This window comes from Rhineura floridana, chromosome 8 (genome assembly GCF_030035675.1).
Source record: "Rhineura floridana isolate rRhiFlo1 chromosome 8, rRhiFlo1.hap2, whole genome shotgun sequence".
NCBI classification, from domain to species: Eukaryota; Metazoa; Chordata; class Lepidosauria; order Squamata; family Rhineuridae; genus Rhineura; species Rhineura floridana.
In genome coordinates this window covers 1614659-1638342 of record NC_084487.1, presented here as the reverse complement: position 1 = coordinate 1638342, position 23684 = coordinate 1614659, and the positions used below count along the sequence as shown (strand labels likewise).

General features: G+C 48.2%; 1 protein-coding gene across 5 annotated transcripts in view; it reads left to right on the top strand.

The window, feature by feature from the left end:
- SHANK3 (SH3 and multiple ankyrin repeat domains 3) overlaps positions 1-11749 on the top strand; it is a 445396-nt gene extending 433647 nt beyond the window's left edge. For 2 of the 5 annotated variants that reach the window (XM_061637959.1, XM_061637960.1), the window contains one exon: positions 2188-7652. In XM_061637959.1, coding sequence (XP_061493943.1) covers positions 2188-2731 — 544 coding nt within the window. In that variant the 3' untranslated portion in view covers positions 2732-7652. Of the gene's footprint in view, positions 1-2187; positions 7653-11255 lie in introns of those variants that run through there. The other 3 variants (XR_009764300.1, XM_061637962.1, XM_061637961.1) reach the window with 3 other exon arrangements.
- The last annotated feature ends 11935 nt before the right edge of the window (positions 11750-23684 follow it).

Below are 23684 nucleotides of genomic sequence, written 5' to 3'. Positions count from 1 at the left end.
CCAAAGGGAAACCCACCGACAGGACTGGAGCACAACACCACCTCTCCCCACCGGTGATTCCCAGTGACTGGTATTTAGAGGCATACTACCTCCAGCAGTGGAGGTATAACATAGCTATCGTGGCTAGTTTCATGGATAATTATGGATAATTTCATGGATAATTGATAGCATTATCCTCCATGAATTTAGCAAATCCTCTGAGGAAGGCCAAACAAGAGATGGATTGATTCCATAAAGGAAGCCACAGACCTGAACTTACAAGATCTGAACAGGGTGGTTCATGACAGATGCTCTTGGAGGTCGCTGATTCATAGGGATGCCATAAGTCGTAATCGACTTGGAGGCACATAACAACAACATGCAAGCTGGTGGCCAGTGCTACGTCTTGTAGGAGCGAATTCCACATTTAACTATGTCCTGCCTGAAGAAGTCCTTTCTTTTGTCTGTCATGAATCTTCCAACATGCAGCTTCATCTGATAGTCCCGAGTTGTAGTATTATGAGAGGGTGAAAAGGTTTTCTCTATCCACTTTCTCAATGCCATGCATAATTTTATACACTTCTATCATGTCTCCTCTGACTCGCCTTTTCTCTAAACTAAAAAGCCCCCAAATACCATAATCTTTCCTCATAGGGAAGGCACTCCATCGCCTTGATCGTTTTGGTTGTCCTTTTCTGAACCGTTTCCAGCTCTACCATATCCTTTTTGAGGTGAGGCAGGCAGAACTGTACACAGTATTCCAAGTGTGGTCACACCATAGATTTGTACAACAACATTATGATATGCGCAGTTTTTTCAATTCCTTTCCAAATGATCCCTAGCATGGGATTCACTTTTTGTGGCTACCACTCTGGGTCAGCATCTTCATCAAGCTATCACCCATGACCCCAAGGTCTCCTTCCTTGTCATTCACTTCAGACCCTACTTGCATATATGTGAACTTAGGGGTTTTTTGCCCAATAAGGATTTTTTTGCCCAATACGTATCTGTACATTTGCTTACGTTGAATTGCCTTTGCCATTTTACTGCCCATTCACCTAGTGTGGAGAGATCCTTTTGGAACTCCTCGCAATCCCTTTTTGTTTTAATCACTGAAAAATTTTGTATTGTCACCGAACTTGCCTACCTCACTGCCCACCTCTAACCCTAGATCGTTTAGGAACAAGTTAAAAAGCACAGGTCTCAGTGCTGATCCTTGGGGGAATCCACTTTCTACAGCCCTCCATTGGGAGAACTGTCCATTTATTCCTACTTTCTACTTCCTGTTCCTTAAACAGTTCCTAATCCACAAGAGAATCTCTCCTCTTCTTCCATGACTGCCAAGCTTATTCTGGAGTCTTTGCTGAGGTGCTTTTTGAAAGTCCAATTACACAGTTTTAATTAAATCACCTTTATCTATGTGCTTGTTGACAAAGTACTCTAATAGATTAGTGAAACATGACTTACCTTTGCGGAAGCCATGCTGGTTCTTTCAGCAAGACTTGTTCTTCTATATGCTTGGTTATTTTATCTTTAACAATGCTTTCCACCAGTTTTTCTGGCACAGACAATAATCTAACCCACATGTGATTTCCCAGATCCCTTTGGATTCTTTTTTTTTAAGAATTGGTATTACAGAGACTGTTCTTCGAAACGAGTTGCATATTTTTGTTAGAAAAACAGCAGTTTCACATTTGAGTTATTTAAAAACTCTCAGGCAGATGCAATAAAAGTGGGGTGGGTTCCTTGTCATCTCATGTTACCCTTCCCTGAAGATCCACACCCTGGGCAAATCCCTCCTGTCCAGCTCCGGGGTGCATCAAAGCTTTTTGGAGCTGCAGGTGCCCTCATCAAGATGGACTCGCACTTTGGACGTTTTAAGGATATCTTAATTTCTGAAAGGAAAAGGAAGGATTTAGCAGAAGGGAATTAACAGGATCACCCTAGGAAAAGTCAGTGACGGCCAATAATTATAAAGCTCTTCCTGGAAGGCTCTCTGGGACTGTAGACAGGAGGAGAGTGGGAGACATCTGTGCCTCCTGCTGCCTCCTGCAGCTGGCTGCCTTGGGGTGTATGAGGGAACATCTGTGGGCTCTGCAGAACCACAACGCCCCTGCTCTCCTGTGTTTGTGTGTGTGTGCTTGTGTATGTGTGTCTGGTGTCGGAGGACCTCTCTCACCACAGCTTCTGCTCTCTCTTTCTCCACAGACTTTTCAGTAGTTTAGGAGAACTGAGCACCATTTCCCAGCGCAGCGCCGGCACCACCTACACAGTGCGTCCTGGCAGCCGCTACCCTGTGACCCGCCGCACTCCCAGTCCGGTAAAGCCTGCCCTGGATAGGACAGACCCACTGAGCACCATGCGGCCCTACGGGCTCACCCCGCCCACCATCCTCAAATCTTCCAGCCTTTCCATCCCGCACGAACCTAAGGAGGTGCGCTTTGTGGTGAGGAGTGTGAGCGCTCGGAGCCGCTCCCCGTCACCCTCGCCCTCCTCGGGGGGGCCCTTGCACGCCCTCCACCCACCTCGGCCCTTCATGCAGAAGCCCCTCCAGCTGTGGAACAAGTATGATGTTGGGGACTGGCTGGAGAGCATTAACCTGGTGGAGCACCGAGACAAATTTGAGGACAACGATATTGAGGGCACCCACCTGCCAGCTCTGACTAAGGAGGATTTTGTGGAGCTGGGGGTGACGCGGGTTGGACACCGCATGAACATTGAGCGGGCACTCAAACAGCTGGTAGACAGCTGACCATCCCGGGCAGTGCTGGCCCTCTCTCCGGGGGCCATCTCCCTAGAGGGTGGGTGGGCTGGGGGGGCCTTTCTACTAGAGGAGTAAACAGGAACCAATGGGAGTCGCTTTCTACTCTGACCACTGCACTGAAGGGTGGGGAGCTGGCAAGGACAGACTCTCTCTTTCCCTCTCTCACCCATGCAGAGCCTCTGGGCTCCCAGGCATCCACGGAACTGGAGCCACAATGCCCTGGGGGAACAGGGATGTTGCATGAAGACACAGACCCCTTTGTCTTTGGGGGGGTGAGTCTGGGCCTGTATATCACTTGATGTGCCCTTCCCCAAGAGTTCACTGCAGGACAGGTGGTTCTGGGGCAGGGGGGTGCTCCCTAATACATTTATACCACCTGTGAGGAGTACATTGGCAGAGAGGCTCAGATAGTAGGCAGGTGGCACCAAAGAGGAGGAGGAGGAAGAAGGATAGTTAACAGGCCAGGGACCAATCCGTTTAGGGTCACTGACTTGGGGGTGGGGTTGGTTGTGTCCCAGCAGAGCTCTTAGCTAACAGTGACTGTCCATTGTGGCTCCTGGACGCCAAGCGGTTGGTGTTGCATTAGCCTTTCAGAAGGTCAAATGCTGGCCCGGGGCAGCTTCAGAAAGGGACCGAGCCCACTGCCAGTGGGCCAAGCAGCTGTCTGGCTAGGTGTGCGTCCTGCAGGTAGCTGTAGAGCAGCATCAGATGCTTCCTGGTCTGGCGGACTGATCCCCAGGGATCCCCGAGAAAGTCAGCAGAGTGTCAGAGGTCTTCCTGGACAGCAGCTTTGAGAGAGGATGTGGCTTGGGCATTGCACTGCCCACCAGTAGTGCTGTTGGTGAGGTCAGAAAAGGAAACCCTTGTCCTCATAGGCTAGTCAGCAGGCCTGACTCCCCACCCCCTAACATATCCCAACCCTGCCCCCCAAGAGGATCATCTCATTGCCAGGAAGACAAGAAGACCGATGTGCCTGGGGGGTGAGAGAGAGAGAGAGAGAGAGAGAGAAACATGCACACACACAAGGAGAAGGAGTTGCCTTTTGGAGGACTGGTGTTCCTTCCCCCTGGCGAGAGGGGGACTGAAGTCGCATGGATAGAAGCATGTTTGGGGGCATCGAGGGGAGGCAAGTGGCGAATCCAGCAGCTTCTGCTTTGCCAACGTTCATGGGGGAGGGGGGAGGTTGCGTTTTCTCTGGGGTCGTGGGACGCATCGAAGGAGTCTATAATCTCTGTGCATTTTTGTAGATCTGCTGGCGAGCCAAACGAGAAGGAGCCAGCACCAGGGATCCCACCCACTCCGTCCTAGTCACTCATTTTTGCATCTTTTTAATCAGCTATATATTTGAAAAGGGGAAAAAAAGAAATATCTATATATCTATATCTATAGCCACCTTGTTTTGTTATGGTTTACTGAAGCTATTATCTTGCTAGGGGGGGGGCTCTCTGCTCCCTCCTGCAACGCTTGTGGGAGTTTTTAGTGACTGACAATGAATGTGGAAAAAAGAGTGTTTTTAAAGCTCCTTTCAGATGCTCTGGATTTTAAAGAATTGTGGGGGGAGGGCAAAAAAGACAGTGTTGCACTTGGTTTTGGGGGCATGCCAAGTCTTCCATTCTTGCTGGGGCAGAGCTGCAGGGCAGGCCTGGCCAGAGGGAGAAGACCCCTCTCCTCAAAAGCTCTTCCCTTGCCCCTGCCAATTGATGCTTTTTTTGGGGGGGGGGAGAGAAACCGGCTAATGCCCAGCACCTCCTTCAGAATTCTATGGAAACCCAAGCTGTGCAGAGGAACGGAGTCGACGGTGGAGCTGATCCACTGGGAGAGCCAAGCCCCTGTCCCAAATCCAGGCCCAATTCCTCAGGGAGGCAGGACAAGGGGCCCTTCTGAACTGGGTCCATGTGTGTGTGGGGTTGTACAGCTAGAGGCATGCTGGCCACCTGGAGACTGCACCAAATCTTGAGCTGGTCTCCAGTTCACTAGCCAAAGTGGCAAGCCAGGGAGTTGGCACAGCTGAAATGAGGGATTGTTGCCCCCCCCCCAGTTGTGCAACATTGTGCCTCTGTTTTTGCGATCACCAGGTCCGGTGCTAATTGCACAGCCAGTGGCCCAGCCGTTCCCACCTGGATGCAGCCTTTGAAGTGAAGCTGCCTTTCTCTGGCCGGCTGAGCTTGGAGGGCAGCCCGCATCTTCCCCTCCCAGCATGTTTGACCACACACTTTCCAGCCCGCCTTCCCTCTCTGGGGCCTAGAAAGATGCTGCGGGAGGGAGAGCTCTTTGGTATAAGGACAGGGAAAGACCCTCCTGCAGAGCTCAGAGATAGTCTGGCTTCGCCTGAGCGCCGAATCTTGTTACCATCCCACCATGGCTGCATTTGGGTCCTTTTCAACTCCATGTACCAATTTGCCCAGTCCATGCAAGAATGGTTGGTAATGTTCCCTCTCCAAAGAGGCTGTAGGGCTTTGGGAAGGAGTGTGCCCCCAGGGTACGCTTCCTCTGTAAAAGGCATTAATTCTTCTGGTGCTAGAGGGGAGGAAGGTGGAAATCCTCGCCAACCCTCACACATCTCTGGACTTTTCCATGTGTATTTCAAAGAAGAAATTAGCAGGGCTGGCAACAGACAGTGTCCCCACCCCAGAATATCCATGCTTTCGAATTGCTCCTGCTGGGTGATGGAGGTCTTGCTTTCCCAAGTTTCCTCCCAGTAGTTGGAACTGAGGGTTTGATCACTCGCCCGCTCATCTTTCAGGCCAGGGAGCTGCCGGCTGTAATTAAAGACTTTCCTAGTAAAAGGCACGGCCAAGTAGAATTGTTAATTTCTGATTGTGTGGGGAGGAAGGGATGTGTGTAATTAAATCTCAACATCAGGAAGGAGCTCAACAGATTCTTTGCACCTCTGTGCAAACGGAGCTGAAAAGCACAGGCACCCCTTCTAAGCCAATTGGCTGCCAAGGCTACCTGCAGTTGCCCAGAGGAGACATTTGGCTCACCTGAATGGGCAGTGTGTGTATGGCCTGGTTTAGTTCTCTTGCGCACATACCTTTTCACAATAGTAAGAAGTTAGGCAGATAGAACAATTGCGTTCCAGCCAACATGTCAGACCTTCTTTCAAAACCAAATGAATCCCAATGTGGCAATGGAATACATCAAAGCAAACACAAGTTTAAGTCAACACAGGTGTTCTTGTCTCAAAAGTATGTGTGTGCTTTCATGTGTTGGCCGTATCTACACATTTTACTTTTTCACCTCTGATTCTTAAATACCATATTTCGAAACGGTGAAAGTAAAATGAATTGCCCTAATATATTTGTACTCTTTGATCTTGACACATGCTGTGAACCAAATCATGCCCTCCACTACCCATAGCATTGTCTGTGCACAGAACCCATCTTTGCACATCATGCTGCATCAGCCTAGTGTTAAATAGTCATATGTTTACAGCCCCATCGTCTGCATAAATACTCAGTCCCCCTGCGTTCATTAGGACTTACTCCCCCGGTGTGTTTAGGATTGTAGACTTAGTCAGGTACCAGTTTCTCCTTTTCAGACAGCAGCACATAGCGGTACCAAATGCAAAAAAAAAAGCATCACTCGGCACTGAAACCTCGTGGGCTGGTATCAACCCTCCAGCCTCAAAAACACCTGGTCAATGTTGCAGTCTCTGACAAACCGTAATCTGGCAACTGACCTCATACTTTGTTTTTTAATTTTCACCTGCCTGTCTCCAAACTTTTTAACAGGCCTGAGACGGGTTGCAAACTAAGAAATGAAAGTGCAGCACACACTGAACTATAAACCAATGGAAAATTTAACAAATTAAAATTACATTTCACATTGATCCAAGACACGCCCGACCTCACCTCTAATGCTGCTAAAATCTGGAGAAGTCATGTTGCTGTTGTTGAGAATCCAATGTGATGCTCATAAAGCACCCTTCCCCAACCTAGTGTACCCCCAGAGGTTTTGGACAACACCACCCATCAGTCCTAGCATCCTACAGCTGTGCTGGCTGGGGCTCAATATCTGGAGGGCAGCATCAGGCTGGAGAAGGCTGCCATCAAGCACAAGCATCCTCTGTGATCCAGCATCCCATTGTCATGCACTGCTCTCTGATGTTAGCTTCCTAGCTTTAACGGTCGCTCCAACATACCATGTTGTGTCATATTGGTATTACAAGTTGGTACCATTCAGTGGCCATTAGCTATCCTCTGACACCCAGCTGTGGAAGTAGCATCACCTGAAAAAGGCAAATTCCATGCTAGCGATAATTAGGAAAGGTATTGAAAATAAAACAGCCGATATCATAATGCCGTTGTATAAATCTATGGTGCGGCCGCATTTGGAATACTGTGTACAGTTCTGGTCGCCTCATCTCAAAAAGGATATTATAGAGTTGGAAAAGGTTCAGAAGAGGGCAACCAGAATGATCAAGGGGATGGAGCGACTCCCTTACGAGAAAAGGTTGCAGCATTTGGGGCTTTTTAGTTTAGAGAAAAGGCGGGTCAGAGGAGACATGATAGAAGTGTATAAAATTATGCATGGCACTGAGAAAGTGGATAGAGAAAAGTTCTTCTCCCTCTCTCATAATACTAGAACTCGTGGACATTCAAAGAAGCTGAATGTTGGAAGATTCAGGACAGACAAAAGGAAGTACTTCTTTACTCAGCGCATAGTTGAACTATGGAACTTGCTCCCACAAGATGCAGTAATGGCCACCAGCTTGGACGGCTTTAAAAGAAGATTAGACAAATTCATGGAGGACAGGGCTATCAATGGCTACTAGCCATGATGGCTGTGCTCTGCCACCCTAGTCAGAGGCAGCATGCTTCTGAAAACCAGTTGCCGGAAGCCTCAGGAGGGGAGAGTGTTCTTGCACTCGGGTCCTGCTTGCGGGCTTCCCCCAGGCACCTGGTTGGCCACTGTGAGAACAGGATGCTGGACTAGATGGGCCACTGGCCTGATCCAGCAGGCTCTTCTTATGTTCTTATGTTCTTATGAATACATTGTAGTAGTCTACCTAGACCGTGTCCTCACAGGCTATGCATCTTCATTGTCCAAGTTGTTCCCTGCTACACTTCCCCAGCCATCGGTTACATTCTCGAGGGGACCCAGCATTCCATCGTCATAAGTGGCAATTCCAGGGTGATTCTGTCACTCCGAATGTCCTCTCCAAACAGCTTTCATTTCATTCTGATTAGGGATGGGAGAGAAATTCAATTCAGTTTGCATTTAAAGGCAGACCTACGTAACTCGCATTTTCCGAAATGAGATGTGGACCAAAATGGAGCCATCCTTTGAAATTCACACTTCTCTGAATGTTGCACTGCAGAGTCATGTGTACAAAAATGTCTATTCTAGGATAAAGTGTGCATAACAGTGCACGTATTCATGAAAATAACTTACAAAAACATATTAAGGGGAAATGCTTTGCAAAAAAATTGTATTAGGGAAAATTACATACAGAAATGTGTATATTAGAAATTCTCACTAAAATGCTGATGAATTTTCGTGAGGACTTTTTTTTAAAAAAAAGTCACAGACTGATACTGAAATATGGAGAATGTACTTAAGATGTGAAAAAAAGAATCTGAGAGAATCCGAAATGGACAGATTCTCCCATCCCTAGTTCTGGCCTCTTCACCCCAACTTCCACATTGCCTCCTTGACTCCAGCCTGTCAGCGGCTTCCCTGACCCAGAAGCTGCCTCTCTGCCTGATGTATCTATACAGTGGGAGGGACATCCTCCAAGAGAGCAACCTGCCCCCATCACAGCCCTGCAAAAGTCCTGGGAAACGGCAGCACACAAGGCCAGAAGCTTTCCTCTCCCACCAGTGACCCCGTGCTCCCTCCTGTTTGACCCATAGCCCACCCTGCCTTCTCAGTTAAGCCACGTGCCTTTCCATTTCATTTCCAGTGTGCAATGGCATCGCTTCTGCTGGCCTTCAAGCCAGAGATGGCCATATCTGCTTCTCTAAGAGTGCCCAAGCAAGTAGTACTCCCACAGAGGCAGCACTTGGATGCCTCCCTGGAACGTCTCCCTGCCTGCTGCTCTTCCAAGAAATCAGTGCCATCTCCAGGTAGAAAAGAGGCATGAGCTCTCCTTTTCCTGGCTCTTCCCCTTTGCCTTGTGGCCTATTCGGCTGCTCAGTCCCATGCCGCCTGCTTTCCACAGCATCATCCACCGGCAGGCCTCCCTGGCATGGCCTGCATTTTCCTCACTGGTGTCAGCCACTCCTCTGTTGCAAGTGCCCCACAGTCAGGCTGGCATTCCTCACAGGCGTGGGGGAGCTGCCTTCACCACCACCGTCATCCCTCCTGTAGCATTGGCTGCCTGCGAGACTGCTTGGAGTCTTGCTGGTTGGCTACTAGCCTTCACTTTTTGAAGTTCGTGCTGTCATAGGCTCTGGGTCTCTGTCCCTTCTGCAGCTGTTTCTGGGACAACTCAAGGAGACCCTGCCTGCCTGCCTGCACCCACCTCCTCCTGGTGGTGGAGGCTGGAAGACTGCAGACCAGAACTTGCCTGCAGGAAGTTCACTTCAGGACTGGGAAAGCTGGATGCCTTTTTCCTGGAAAGCCCTCCTGCTGCCACCCTGGCTTCTGTTTCTCCGCTTGAGGGCTGGACAGCGGCATAACCCTGATTTCTGCCGCTTATCTGGAAGGCCTATGAAGCCTCCCCTGCCTGGGGGGCTGCTCAGCTTCTATCCCACTAAGCAGCTGCAGCCGTAACTGTGTTTGCAAACACTGCGTGATACCCTTGACACTGCCTGAAGGCCTTGAGCCATCAGCCACAGGGACACCACGGCTAAGTCCTGGTCAGGCGCAGCACAAAGGAAGGTGACCGCCCAACCAAAACTCCTGCACAGGTAACATGATCCTGAAGGACACACACACCCCGGCTGATACCTGTTCATTTCCCGTAGCTGTCCTTCACCGCCACCGTAAGATTGTTAAGCCATGATGATAAAAATGTAAACCACCTCGAGTGGTTGGACAGGAAGATGGTCTCTGAAGGTAATAAATTGGTAAATGATGTAACCCAAAGTTAGAGTCCCTGGACATATTTTTGTTTCATGTATTTAAAACATTTATATATATATATCACTTAGTGATTTGCATTTTTAAGTACAAATGGCTGAAGGAGACTTAAAACCATTGAATCACTCCTCCCCAAACATCCCCAAATCCAAATGTTTGGCCAGTGGATCTGTCAAACCCTATGACAGTTTGGGAACTGCATCTCTTCGGAGGCTCCTCCCTTTCACCAGATCAATACCCCTAAAATAAATGCCGCCAACAGTTTGGGGCCTCCAAGGCACAATCCCTTTGCACATTCCCTGTGGAGTAAGCCCTACTGAACGCAATGGGACTTTGCTCTGAGGAAAGACGCATAGGGGTGTGTTGATCGTTAATCAGATCAGCACAGGAGGCCACCTGCTACTGGGTCAGACCACTGGGATCCATCTTCACTGACCGGCAGCAGCTCTCCAGGGTTTTTGGCAGGAGATATTCCCCACCCTCCCCAGAGATGCTGCTGGGGCTTGACCTGGGGAACGTCTGCAGCATGCAAGGCTGATGCTCCCCCACTGAGCTACGATGGCCTTTCCCCATATCCTAACTCCAGGCTTGACCACATGTTTGTACGATTGTTGAAAGTGAACCCCTCAATTCTTCACATTGTCATCATGGCACCTTTTTCATTTACACAGTCATGAAGGTTAATGATTTGGGGGGGGGGTTCTCTCCTGTTGGGAGCTTGCTCATAGTTCAGCTTTGTGTTAATTGATTTCAATCCAGTGGTGCCTAACACAGTACACTGCTAAGCAGCAACTGCAGGATCTGCTCAGGTGACCTCCGCCTGGCAGTGGGAAGAAAATTTGGCCACAAGGGCCCAACTGATCTGGGGCCCCCCTTATTTTGCCATAATAAAGGTAAAGTCTTGGAAAATGCATCCTTCTCCCCCCAGCAGGAGCTAGAGAGCATAGGAAAGGGGGCAAGGACCCTTTCTTTGATGGAGCCTCTTAAAAATCAGACAGCACATCCCCAAATAAAAGGGGAGCAGGGAGAACAGCCAGAGACAGCAGCTCCCCTAGGAAGAAGACTGACTTTCCAGGCCCTCCTTAAACAGCTGCCCTGTGCTACTTTGATTTCCAAAGGAAAGAGGTGCCCGCCTGCAGATGAGGCTGTGGCCAAGACACCGCCTTCCCCTTTGGCACAGCAACCAGGACACTGGTGGCTAGTGGCTCCATGTGGAATCTGCTTCTGAGTTTTAGTCCAAAACTCGGACAGCTCCTTGAAAGGTCAGACTAAAACACGGAGCGGAGACCACTGCCCATTGACATGGAGCCACTAGCCCTCACTGAAGAGGGATGGGGAGGAATTCACCATGTACCAGGGAGCCTCCTCTTTGCGTCCTGAAGGGATGAGATGGGAGAGAAAAGCATCCCTCTGGCCACAGCTAGCTTGCCCATAGAGCAACCGGCTTTGTCTTGAGTTCTGAGCAGTGTCCTTCTTGCTTCAGGGCTTCACAGACTCCTGCGCAAGTCACGTGTTCTTCAGCAGCCCTCATGAAGGGTTCCGGTCATCATCTCCCACCTTTGCTTTCCTGGTTGTGAAGAAAGGCTTTTGCATTGTTCGTTTCCATGCCATGCTGTCCCCTCTAGGATGGCTGCTCTGCTGGAAGGAACCTCTGGCCTCCACAGCCGGCCCCACAGATGCCCATTCCTGCTCCCCCCTCCAACAGAGCTGAAGGCCTCAACATTTTGTTCCCAGCTGAAGCAAAGGGGATTGTTATTGGTTCCCATTTGTAGACAGGTCCTTCTGGATTTCATTCTACCCTCCTGGGCCATCTCTCCCAACTCTCCCCAGAGCAACTCATGCATTTCATTCCAAAAAGCCATTTCAGAGAAGGCAGGAACAGGAGGCAGATCAGGACATCGTCTGTGTGAGGGTCATTCCGTGAACCAACCGCAGGTATGCAGCGGGGCGGGAGCGGAGGGGCGGAAACAGCTGCAGACAGAGCTAATTGTGATTTCTCCTTGGCTTCTCAATGACTTTTGTTACCTTCTGTACAAATTGGAGACAAGATTTTTGCTCTGGAAGTTTTTTTTATGATTGTTAATTTTTTTAGTCTTGACTAAACCCATTAATTCTCTGTATTACTCATAAACTTCATATTGTATTCCTAGACTTTTAAAGTAGGCAAGAAATAAAATCCTCACCATTACCCTTTCAACAGAGAGAAGCTGTTTTAGCTGCTGCCCATTTCGGAACGGAAATGAAGTCTGGTTTGACTTTTTCACTCACAGAAAAAAACTCACATTGCAGAAGAGCCACATGAACCCACACCCCAAAACGGCTCCCAGTCTCATATTCCTGTCTGTCACCCACCCATTCACACACACACACACACACCTACACCCACTCACTCACCTGTGTGTGCCCTTTGGTTTGTTCAACTGTTTTTTAATTGACAGGGTCAGTTTGACTTCACCCCCTTATTTTATATGGATTTCCTGAGAAGATCTCTCCTTCTACAGAGTAAGGGAAGAGTGGCTCACACACCTCCCTACCCCTGATGTTGTGATACGCCCCACACACAGAGAGGTCTATGTTTCTTATATTATTATTATTATTATTATTATTATTATTATTATTATTATTATGTAATAAATTTATAAGAAACTTTTCGGCTGTTTCCTAGTCCTTTGTTCCATCAAGGGGAGGAATACAATCCTGCACAATAGGATGCATGTAACATTACTAGGTATGGAGGAGAATATCCACTAAATCAGACTTAGTGCTGGATTCCGACTGAATTCCAATATCTTTTCAGACTGGCACAGATCTCTTGCGGTGGGCCATGGCTGCAATAGGCACAGCAGGTTTTTTCTGAATTTTTTTATCTATTTTACGTCATTACCTTCCTAATTTCATTCAAGCTGATGCCTTCATAACAGTGTGTAGGTGTGATAAATAGGAAAAAATACATCACGTGGAACACCGTGATCATTTACACAGGCATTTACCTTAAAAATTACGCATTTTTTTTTGCAACCAAAAACAAGCAATGCAGCAGATTGAATCAGCAAATGCCAAAGCAAACGAGGACCAAAAAGGGGGCATCAGGATGGAACAACGGACTCTCGGGATACAAGTAGATCGGACCTGCACTTTTCAACTTGTTCATAAATGACCTAGAATTAGGAGTGAGCAGTGAAGTGGCCAAGTTTGCTGACAAGACTAAATTGTTCAGTGTTGTTAAAACAAGAAGGGATTGCGAAAAGCTCCAAAAAGACCTCTCCAAACTGAGTGAGTAACTTGTCCCTCAGGTCCTCCTCCGTGCCGGAGGACTGGAAAGTGGCAAATGTAACGCCAATCTTCAAAAAGGGATCCAGAGGGGATCCTGGAAATTACAGGCCAGTTAGCTTAACTTCTGTCCCTGGAAAACTGGTAGAAAGTATTATTAAAGCTAGATTAACTAAGCACATAGAAGAACAAGCCTTGCCGAAGCATGGCTTCTGCAAGGGAAAGTCCTGTCTCAGTAACCTATTAGAATTCTTTTGAGAGTGTCAACAAGCATATAGATAGAGGTGATCCAGTGGACATAGTGTACTTAGACTTTCACAAAGCATTTGACAAGGTACTTCACCAAAGACTTCTGAGGAAGCTTAGCAGTCATGGAATAAGAGGAGAGGTCCTCTTGTGGATAAGGAATTGGTTAAGAAGCAGAAAGCAGAGAGTAGGAATAAACGGACAGTTCTCCCAATGGAGGGCTGTAGAAAGTGAAGTCCCTCAAGGATCGGTATTGGGACCTGTACTTTTCAACTTGTTCATTAATGACCTAGAATTAGGAGTGAGCAGTGAAGTGGCCAAGTTTGCTGATGACACTAAATTGTTCAGGGTTGTTAAAACAAAAAGGGATTGCGAAGAGCTCCAAAAAGACCTCTCCAAACTGAGTGAATGGGCGGAAAAATGGCAAATGCAATTCAATATAAACAAGTGTAAAATTATGCATATTGGAGCAAAAAATCTTAATTTCACATATATGCTCATGGGGTCTGAACTGGCGGTGACCGACCAGGAGAGAGACCTCGGGGTTGTAGTGGACAGCACGATGAAAATGTCAACCCAGTGTGCGGCAGCTGTGAAAAAGGCAAATTCCATGCTAGCGATAATTAGGAAAGGTATTGAAAATAAAACAGCCGATATCATAATACCGTTGTATAAACCTATGGTGCGGCCGCATTTGGAATACTGTGTACAGTTCTGGTCACCTCATCTCAAAAAGGATATTGCAGAGCTGGAAAAAGGTTCAGAAGAGGGCAACCAGAATGATCAAGGGGATGGAGCAACTCCCTTACGAGGAAAGGTTGCAGCATTTGGGGCTTTTTAGTTTAGAGAAAAGGCGGGTCAGAGGAGACATAATAGAAGTGTATAAAATTATGCATGGCATTGAGAAAGTGGATAGAGAAAAGTTCTCCCTCTCTCATAATCAGGGCCGGTTCCAGAGGGTGGCCAGGTTGGGCACTGGCCCGAGGGCCCCACAGCTACAGGAGCCCCTGGGGGCCCCTGAGGGGCCCTCCACTCCCCTTCCATGGCATGAGCTGCGCTGCAGATAGCAAGATGAGAGCTTCCGAGCCACCCGCAACTGCCGCCGCCCACCACCATCACCATCCCCCCACCATCCCCCCACTTCACCTACCTTACTCTGTTGTTGTTTGCAGCTGCGCGCACTGTGCGCGCAAGATTGCCATAAATCAAGATGGTGGCAGAGGCTTCAGTCCCTTACAGAAACCTCGGCCGCCATCTTGATTGATGGCAATCTTGCGCGCACAGTGCGTGCAGCCGCAAAGAACAGCAGAGAAAGGTAGGTGAAGTGGGGGGATGGTGGCGGGGGATGGTGGTGGGCAGCGGTGTGTCGCTCAGAAGCTCTTGTCTTGTGATCCGCAGTGCAGCTCATGCCACGGATCACAGAAGGGGAGCGGAGGGGCCCAGGGCAGGCTGATGCCCAAGGGCCCCGGCATTCCTGGAGCCGGCCCTGCTAATACTAGAACTCACGGACATTCAAAGAAGCTGAATGTTGGAAGATTCAGAACAGACAAAAGGAAGTACTTCTTTACTCAGCGCATAGTTAAACTATGGAATTTGCTCCCACAAGATGCAGTAATGGCCACCAGCTTGGATGGCTTTAAAAGAAGATTAGACAAATTCATGGAGGACAGGGCTATCAGTGGCTACTAGCCATGATGGCTGTGCTCTGCCACCCTAGTCAGAGGCAGCATGCTTCTGAAAACCAGTTGCCAGAAGCCTCAGGAGGGGAGAGTGTTCTTGCACTCGGGTCCTGCTCACTACTGTGGCCACTGTGAGAACAGGATGCTGGACTAGATGGGCCACTGGCCTGATCCAGCAGGCTCTTCTTAACTATCCTGCACGGGGCCACCGGTCCAAGAGATCCTGGATGGTCAAAGTAGGCAGACTTTGTGTACCATGGGGCACCCCACTTGAACCTATCACCAGGAAAGAGGAAATGCATTACCGAAAGAGAGGACAAAAAAAAAGAGGGCACCAATCTGCATAAAATTTACTTGTGCTAATATATAGGTCTATATACAAACTTAGAAATGATGACTATAATTTAAATCATAGAATCATAGAATCATACAGTTGGAAGGGGCCTCTAAGGCCATCGAGTCCAACCCCCTTCTCAATGCAGGAGTCCAAATCAAAGCATTCCCGACAGATGGCTGTCCAGCTGCCTCTTGAATGCCTCCAGTGTCGGAGAGCCCACTACCTCCCTAGGTAATTGGTTCCATTGTTGTATGGCTCTAACAGAATGTTTTCCCTGATGTTCAGCTGAAATCTGGCTTCCTGTAACTTCAGCCCATTATTCCGTATCCTGCACTCTGGGGCGATTGAGATCCCAGCCCTCCTCTTTGTGGCAACCTTTCATGTACTTGAATAGTGCTATCATATCTCCCCTCAGTCTTCTCTTCTTAAGGTTAAACATGCCCTGTTCTTTCAGTCTCTTTTCATAGGGCTTTCTTTCCAATCCCCTGATCATCCTCATTGCCCTCCTCTGATCCCGTTCCAGGTTGTCTGAATCCTTCTTAAAGTGCAGTATCCAGAACTGGACGCAGTATTCAAGATGAGGCCTAATCAGTGCCAAATAGAGAGGAACTAATATTTCACATGATTTGGAAACTATATTTCTGTTAACGCAGCCTAAAATAGTATTTGCCTTTTTTGCAGTCACATCACACTGTTGGCTCATATTCAGCTTGTGATCAGCAACAATCCCAAGATCCTTCTCACATGTAGTATTGCTGAGCCAAGTATCCCCCATCTTATAACTGTGCATTTGGTTTATTTTTCCTAGGTGTAGAACTTTGCACTTATCCCTGTTCAATTTCATTCTGTTATTTTCAATAACATGTATGCTCCAGCTTCAACACCCCTTTGAATTTTGTTTCTGTATTCCAGGGTATTAGCTATCCCTCCCAATTTTGTAGGATCTGCAAACTTGATCAGCATTCCCTGCACCTCCTCATCCAAGTCATTAATGAAAATGTTGAAGAGCACTGGGCCCAGGTCCAAACCCTGCGGTTTCCCACTCGTTACCTCCCCCCACTTTGAGAAGGAACCACTGATAAGCACTCTTTGCATACGATTCTATAGCCAACTGTGGATCTACTTGTTCCATCCAGCCCACATTTAGCTAGCTTACTAATCAGAATATCACGGGGCACTTTGTCAAAAGCTGTGCTGAAGTCGAGCTATATTATGTCCATAGCATTCCCACAGTGTACAAGGGAGGTTACTCAATCAAAATATGAGATAAGGTTAGTTTGGCAGGATTTGTTCTTCATGAATCCATGTTGGCTCCTAGTAATCACTGCATTGTTTTCAAGGTGCTTACAGATTGACTGCTTTATAATCTGCCCCAGAGTTTTTCCAGGGGTTGATGTTAGGCTGACTGGTCTGTAGTTCCCCAGTTCCTCCTTCTTGCCCTTTTTGAAGATAGGGACAACATTAGCTCTCCTCCAGTCATCCGGCACTTCACTGGTCCTCCACGATTCCGCAAAGATAATAGAGAGCGGTTCTGAGAGTTCTTCAGCCAGTTCCTTCAATACTCTAGGATGCAGTTTATCGGGCCCTGGAGATTTGAACTCGTTCAAAGTGACTAGGTATTCCATGACTGTTTGTCTATCAATCTCAAGCTCCAATTCTGCCCCGTCTACTTCATGTTTCCCAGGAGGGTCATAGGCCCCTTTTTGGGAGAAGACTGAACCAAAGTAGGAATTGAGCACTTCTGCCTTTCCTTTGTCATCTGTTATCATTTTGCCATCCTCATTCAGTAGCTGTACCACCATCTCCTTTCTCTGTCTTTTACTATGGATGTACCTGAAGAAAGCTTTTTTGTTGCTTTTAGCATCTCTCGCTAACCTCAGCTCATTCTCAGCTTTAGCCTTCCTGACGCCATGCCTGCAATTCCGTGCTACCTGCCTGTACTCTTCCTTTGTGGCCTGGCCTTCTTTCCACTTCCTGTATGTGTCCTTTTTTGTTTTCAGGTCATCTCTACGCTTTTTGTGAAGCCACATTGGCTTCTTCTGCTGTTTCCCCCCTTTTTTCCTTGTTGGAATTGCTTGCCATTGTACCTTTAGAATTTCCTTTTTTAGAAACTGCCACCCATCTTGGACTCCTTTTCTCATTAGGGTCGCTTGCCATCATTGTTTATTCATTATCATTGTTCTAAGTTTATTCAATTCAATTCATTCTAAGTTTATTAAAATTGGCTTTCCTGAAGTCCAGGGTACACATATGGCTACTCTCAGCTTTTGCTTCCTTTAAAATAAAAAACTCTAGTATAGCATGGTCACTTTCCCTCAGAGTTCCCGTAACTGCCACATCATCCACCAAATCATCTCTTTTGGTTACAATCAAGTCCAGGATAGCTGATCCTCTGGTTGCTTCCTCCACTTTTTGTAGGAGAAAGTTATCTCCAACACAAGTCAGGAATTTCTTGGAGGGGCTGTGTTTGGCAGAATTTGTCTCCCAACAGATATTGGGATAATTGAAGTCCCCCATTACTACTACATCATGCCTCCTCGAAACATTGGCAATTTGCTTTGCAAAAGTTTAATCCTCGTCTTCTCCTTGATTGGGTGGTCGGTAGTGGACTCCAACTACCATGTTCCTTTTATTTCTTGCCCCATTAATTTTAATCCAGACTCTCAGTGGGGCTACCAAGCTCATCCTCCTGTATTTCTGTGCAGGGATATATATTTTTAACGTATAGTGTGAATCCGCCTCCCTTTCTATTCCTTCCGTTCTTTTTGAACAAGTTTTATCCTTCAGTTGCTGTATTCCAGTCATGGGAGTCATCCCACCAAGTTTCAGCTATACCTATCAAGTTGTATTTACTCTCCTGTATTAAGTTTAGTTTAGTTTAGTTTAATTTCATTTATAAACCACCCATAACCAATGGCTCCCTGGGCGGTGTACAACATAAGATAATACAATAAATCAACAAAAATCACAAAATATAAAAAATACAGATACATAATAACAATAATGTAATATTAAGATCACTAAACCATTAAAACATTAAAATACTTTAACATTAATTAAAATGCCTGGGAGAATAGGAAGGTTTTAGCCTGGCGCCGAAAGGATAACAACGTAGGCGCCAAGCGTACCTCCTCGGGGAGACTATTCCACAATTCGGGGGCCACCACCGAAAAGGCCCTGGATCTTGTCACTACCCTCCGAGCTTCTCGATGAGTCGGTACTCGGAGGAGGGCCTTAGATGTCGAACGAAGTGCACGGGTAGGTTCGTAGCGGCAGAGGCGTTCCATCAGGTATTGCGGACCCGCACCGTGTAAGGCTTTATAGGTCAATACCAGCACCTTGAATCTAGCCTGGAAACAAATCGGCAACCAGTGCAAACGGGCCAAGTTCATCTTAAATAGAAATGTGATACATCTCACCTCTGTGGGAAGCATAGGAAGGTACCCTACTGAGTCAGACCAACCAGTGGTGGCTGGTGTCCCTTGGGATTGGTAGGGCGGAAGGAAGAGAGGCGAACAGTAGGCGGAGCCAGAGCTAATGACAGGCAGAGGAACAGCCAATGACAGGTGGAGCCAACTAGTTCTAGTTTTGCCCCCCCCCAGTCCTCCTCCCTGCTGAGTTCTACAAGAGCAAGGGGAGCACTGAGACTGAAGAGGAGGAAGCTGGCTGGCAGGGCCACCTGCTGGACTGGATGTAAGCCAGGAGGCAGGGCAGGTAGGGCTGGCTAAGGTTGATGGGTCAGTGCCTCACTTGCCCTAACAGACCAGCCTCCATTGAGGCCAACAGGCCATCTAGTCCAGAGGTGTCTACGACAATGACTGAGAGTGGCTCTCCAGAGTTTCAGACAGGAGCCCCCCCAGCCCTCGCTGGAGACACCACGGATTGAGCAGCAGGTGCTGCGCCGCTCACCTACACCTCTTCCCAAGCCTGTGACCAGGTGGGCTGTGGGCCTGCTCAGTCTGCTCTCCAGGTGTTGATGGCACACTTCAAGTCCCCTGCAGTTCACCCTTGCTGTGGTTCTTTGCCTTTTACCTGGACTTGGACTGATGAGCTCTTCAATTACAGCAGGGCAAAGAACGCGGATCCAGCCAACAGGCCAGACTTTTTAATTCCTCCATCCCCCGGCAAGCCAACTTTGATAGGTGGGTGGTCTTGCCCACCTGTCAAAGCTCAAAGAAGCTTGCTATATCCACCGATCAGCAGTTTCAACGAGCCTCTTTGAAGTCCGTTTGCGGGTGTGGTTTGGATCCCAACTGTGCTGTTGGCAGGCTGGCTACGAGTCTATAAACCTGAGCGACACTCCACCCCAACATGGCCTATATGATTTTTGAAATGGCTTCAGTTTGGTTCATTTTGCAAAGAGGCTGCTTGGGACCTGATGGGAAAAGTAGCTGAAAGGGTTAAGGTTGTCATCTCAAGGGAGAGGATGTTGCCTGCCATATGAACAGGACATGGCCATTGGCAATCCAATCAATGTCATCCCAAAGGTTTGGCCCTCAGAAGAGGAGCCCATTGTTCAAATCTTACCAAGCTAGCTAAAAGGTGAATGCCACCACCTGTCTTCACTAAAGAAAAGCCCATTACGCTGACCTTACGACTGAAAATTAAGGACACTTGCCTGATCCAATCCATTCTGCATTCTCCTTTGAGGAGTCTGTCCTGAAAGGTATAAAAACTGAACTCCTAGAGCCATGTTCTGGGTACTGGGTTCTGGTTGCTGTTTGTCCAATTCCACTATGAAATTACCGCTGAATCACTGTTCTTGGTTCTGTGTCTTCGTCACCCACCCTGCTGAATATCACTGTGCCTGAAATCGCCTGCTGAGTCACTTAGCCCACCAGCACCCAGGGGCCAACTCTCCCCTGCTTTTCCCTCACTATCTCTGGACCCCTGCCTGCTGAAACAGAGGTCCCTGCTTGCTGAAGCTGCTTGAAAAGCTCTTTTCAGGGCTCCACTACTTTTCCTGGTTTGCTCTGGATCTTTGCAAAGCAGCAATCCAAGACGCCTTTCCAGTGCCTGCCTGCTGGATTTGCTGTTTCTCTGGCTAATCCAGGAATTTCTGCACGCTCCAGTTCTACTTCCAGATTGCCCACCAGGGCTGGGAAAGGTCTATCTTGCTCTCTGTCCTGTCCTCTGAGGTCTTTTCCCTACAAACTGTAGCCTTCACATCTGCTCCCTCTGCCTGTCTTTGACTGCGTGTGTGTATGAGACCGTGTTTCAGAAGCCATATCCTTGTCCTCCCTGCCCAGCTGCACATGACGGAGGTCTAGTCTGCAAAGTGACCCCAGAGAGAGAGAAAGGGCAGGCTAGTGTGCCTTCCTCAGTTGTGCTGAACCCAACCCCACATTGTATTCCTTGTGTGCTTGCTTCTGTGTGTGTGTGTGTGTGTGTGTGTGTGTGTGAGAGAGAGAGAGAGAGAGAGAGAGAGAGAGAGAGGGGTGGAGTATGTATGTGGATTTAGTTATGATTAAGTTTATTTTGCTAATTCCCTCATGCATATTGTTACTGAGCTATCCCCATTTGAAGTATTAAATGTTTATATTTTGATTCTCTGCATATATCCCCATGTTTAAGGTCTGTGTGAGTGCAAATTACTGGGTAAATCTGCCAAGTTGCACTATTGCCAATGTCTAAAGATCCTAATTCACTTGTAGAATGTGTGAATGTGAATCACGCGTCTACCGAGGAGTCTTGCTAACAGTGCCTGCAAATGGACTTCAAACGGGTCCACTGAAAGGTCTGATGGGGTGCTCATTAGTGCAGCCAAGCCCAGTGGACCTCCATATCATCCCCAGTCAGCTAATATGCACTGTCAGCAAGCCTGACTTGCAAAGGAACCACCAAGAGTTGACTTAGAGATGCTGATTGTCCCTTTGCAGCCAGGTCTTTCCCTGCCCCCCCTCCTGACATCATAAATGGCATCAGTCGTGGGGCAGATGGGCATGGTGGGGGAAAACTACCTCCCAGGCCAAACCTGGACCTATGCAGGGACTGGAAGTCCCCCCACCTTGTTCAATTAGAGGACTGGCCTCTGTAAAGTAAGAAACATGGGCACCCTACTGTACAGGAGTACAATTTGGAATCTCTAATAAGTAAGGCACCCAGTTCTTGAGCCGCCAGCCCCAGTATTCAGCCCCCCCCCCAATCTGCTCTCACTCTCCAAAGGAACATGGTGGACACATGAGTGGAATGGTGGAAAGGGGCTCTGTCAGTGGGACCCGATTGCTGCCATGGGGATCTTGGGCTTTTAGTGGATAGCTAGCTCAGGAAAGGGATTAAAAAGAAAATCAAAGCCAGCATTATGCCTAGTGAGCTACAAGCACACGCTTTGCTCTCTGCTGTGCGAGGACATGGCCATACACTCCTGGAGCTGGATCAGCAGCATAGCACAAAGACAGGCTGCAAGGCCGGCATTTTCATGCTGCAAAATTTTTGAAAGGATCAGATTTTGCAAAAGCACATTTTCAATATTTCAGAGGGAGACGTTAGGAGAAAAAGGGTAGGAGGAGGTATCCAAATGGCACCTCTCAGAAGGAGCTGGCCATCAGTCTACAGTTACATTACTTTACGTATAACATGTAATTTGGCCCTGGATGCTTTTATTTTATAGCATAAAATATCAGGGACTGGAAGATGTGCAATAACACATCATAAAACATCATTGAAAACAATACAAATAATCATTGGAGTGACTGGCAAGGGCCCTGTGGCTGCATCTGCCCTTTTGTAGTCTTTGTATGCCGTGGACTGCCTGAAAAGGGGTTGCGGAGTCTGCTGCATAAGAGCCGGGCTCCAGGATAAGTCTTGCTGTTACTCTGGTGACACTCTCCGCACGTGCCAGGCCTGCTTTGGATGTGAACAAGGAGGTGGGAGGGGAGCACTTCCTGGCCTGGGCGGGGAGGAGTTTAACGCTGCAGTTGCCTTTTTGGCCTGACCAGAGGCTGCCAAACTGTGGCCCGTGGACCGCGAGTGGCCTGCAAGCTTCATTCAGGGAGGCCGTGGCATGTCCACATTAAATATTCATCATGATTTTTAATTGTATTTTCATTGCTTCTTTGATTTCTTAGATGGTATTTTACTGCATTGCTGTTTGAATTCTATGGGATGCAAATTGTAAAACGGTAAAATATAAGAAATGAAATAATTAAAATAACAATTAAAAATCATCCAGCATCCAGCACAGTGCATCACAATCACTACAAGAGGCCATAAAAATCATCACATGGTGCACGGAGACCATTAACACTTTTCAGATGGGCTCTGAAGAAAGGTTTGGGGACCCACACGCTGGTCAGTGTGGTCTACCAGCAAACACCTACCCACCCACAGCGCTCCCTTCCTCCCTGGCAAGCCCATCCGCTGGCTGGACCCCCTTCTCCCCTCTGCCTCAGGTTTTCCCAGGGAACCCCCATGCACTGTCTCTTTCTTGGCTCCACAGGGCAACCCCCTTCCCCCCCTGCACCACCCTGGCTCCTTGCCAGTCACTGCCTTTTTGTAGTTTTATTCCTAGCTGAGTCATCCCAGCCTTTCGAGGACTCCCCATCTTCTGCTTGCAAGCTGGGGCTGGCCCAAGGCATTTTGCCACCTGACAGAAAGGAAAAAAGAAGGCCCTCCCCTCCTCCCCCAGTTTCAGAAGCCCATCAGACTGACAGCGGAGTCTTACTTGAGCACTGGCAGTGAGGGCAGCAGGCGAGTTTAGGGGGCAGAGGGCAGGCGGCATGGCATGCACAGCCGATTCCCCCAAGCAACATCTTGCCACTGCCCCCCCTGCCCTCCAGCATTTGTTGCCTGAGGCAGCTGCCTCACTCTGCCTAACGGAAGGGCTGGCCCAGAAACCTCCTTTGTTGGAGCCGACCTGTGCTCCCTCCACCCCCCCCTTGCTGGGCTCTTCCCCCCAAAACATCACCTCCCTCTTTCCTCACAACCCACAGCCAATCACTCAGGCTCTTTGCAGAATCAGAACTTCTTTGCACTCCAGGTCTGGGCCCTATTAGTTGGCATTTTCCCAAGATCTCCTGCCTGTTTTCTTTTGATTTATGCCAGGCTTAAAGCCTTCCCACGGCCCCATAAAATCATTGCCCAAATGCCCTTCCTCCGCCTGTTTCCCAAGCAAGTGGCTCCAGTTGGTGGCATCCATTTCCCATCCGACCCTCTTCCATCAGAGTGCCCCCTTTCCCTGCTTTCATCCTACATCCTCCACCACCCCACTGTGGGGTGTGAAGGCCCAGCAAAAAACAAGGAAAATTCGGGGGGGGGATGGGCTTTTTCCAGGTTAATTTTTTTCAAATGTAAAACCACTTTTTTCAGTTTTTCCATTCCCCCCACCCCCAGCCCTTCACAGCTCTGCACTCTCTCTCGCTCTCTCACTTCCCCTGGCCAA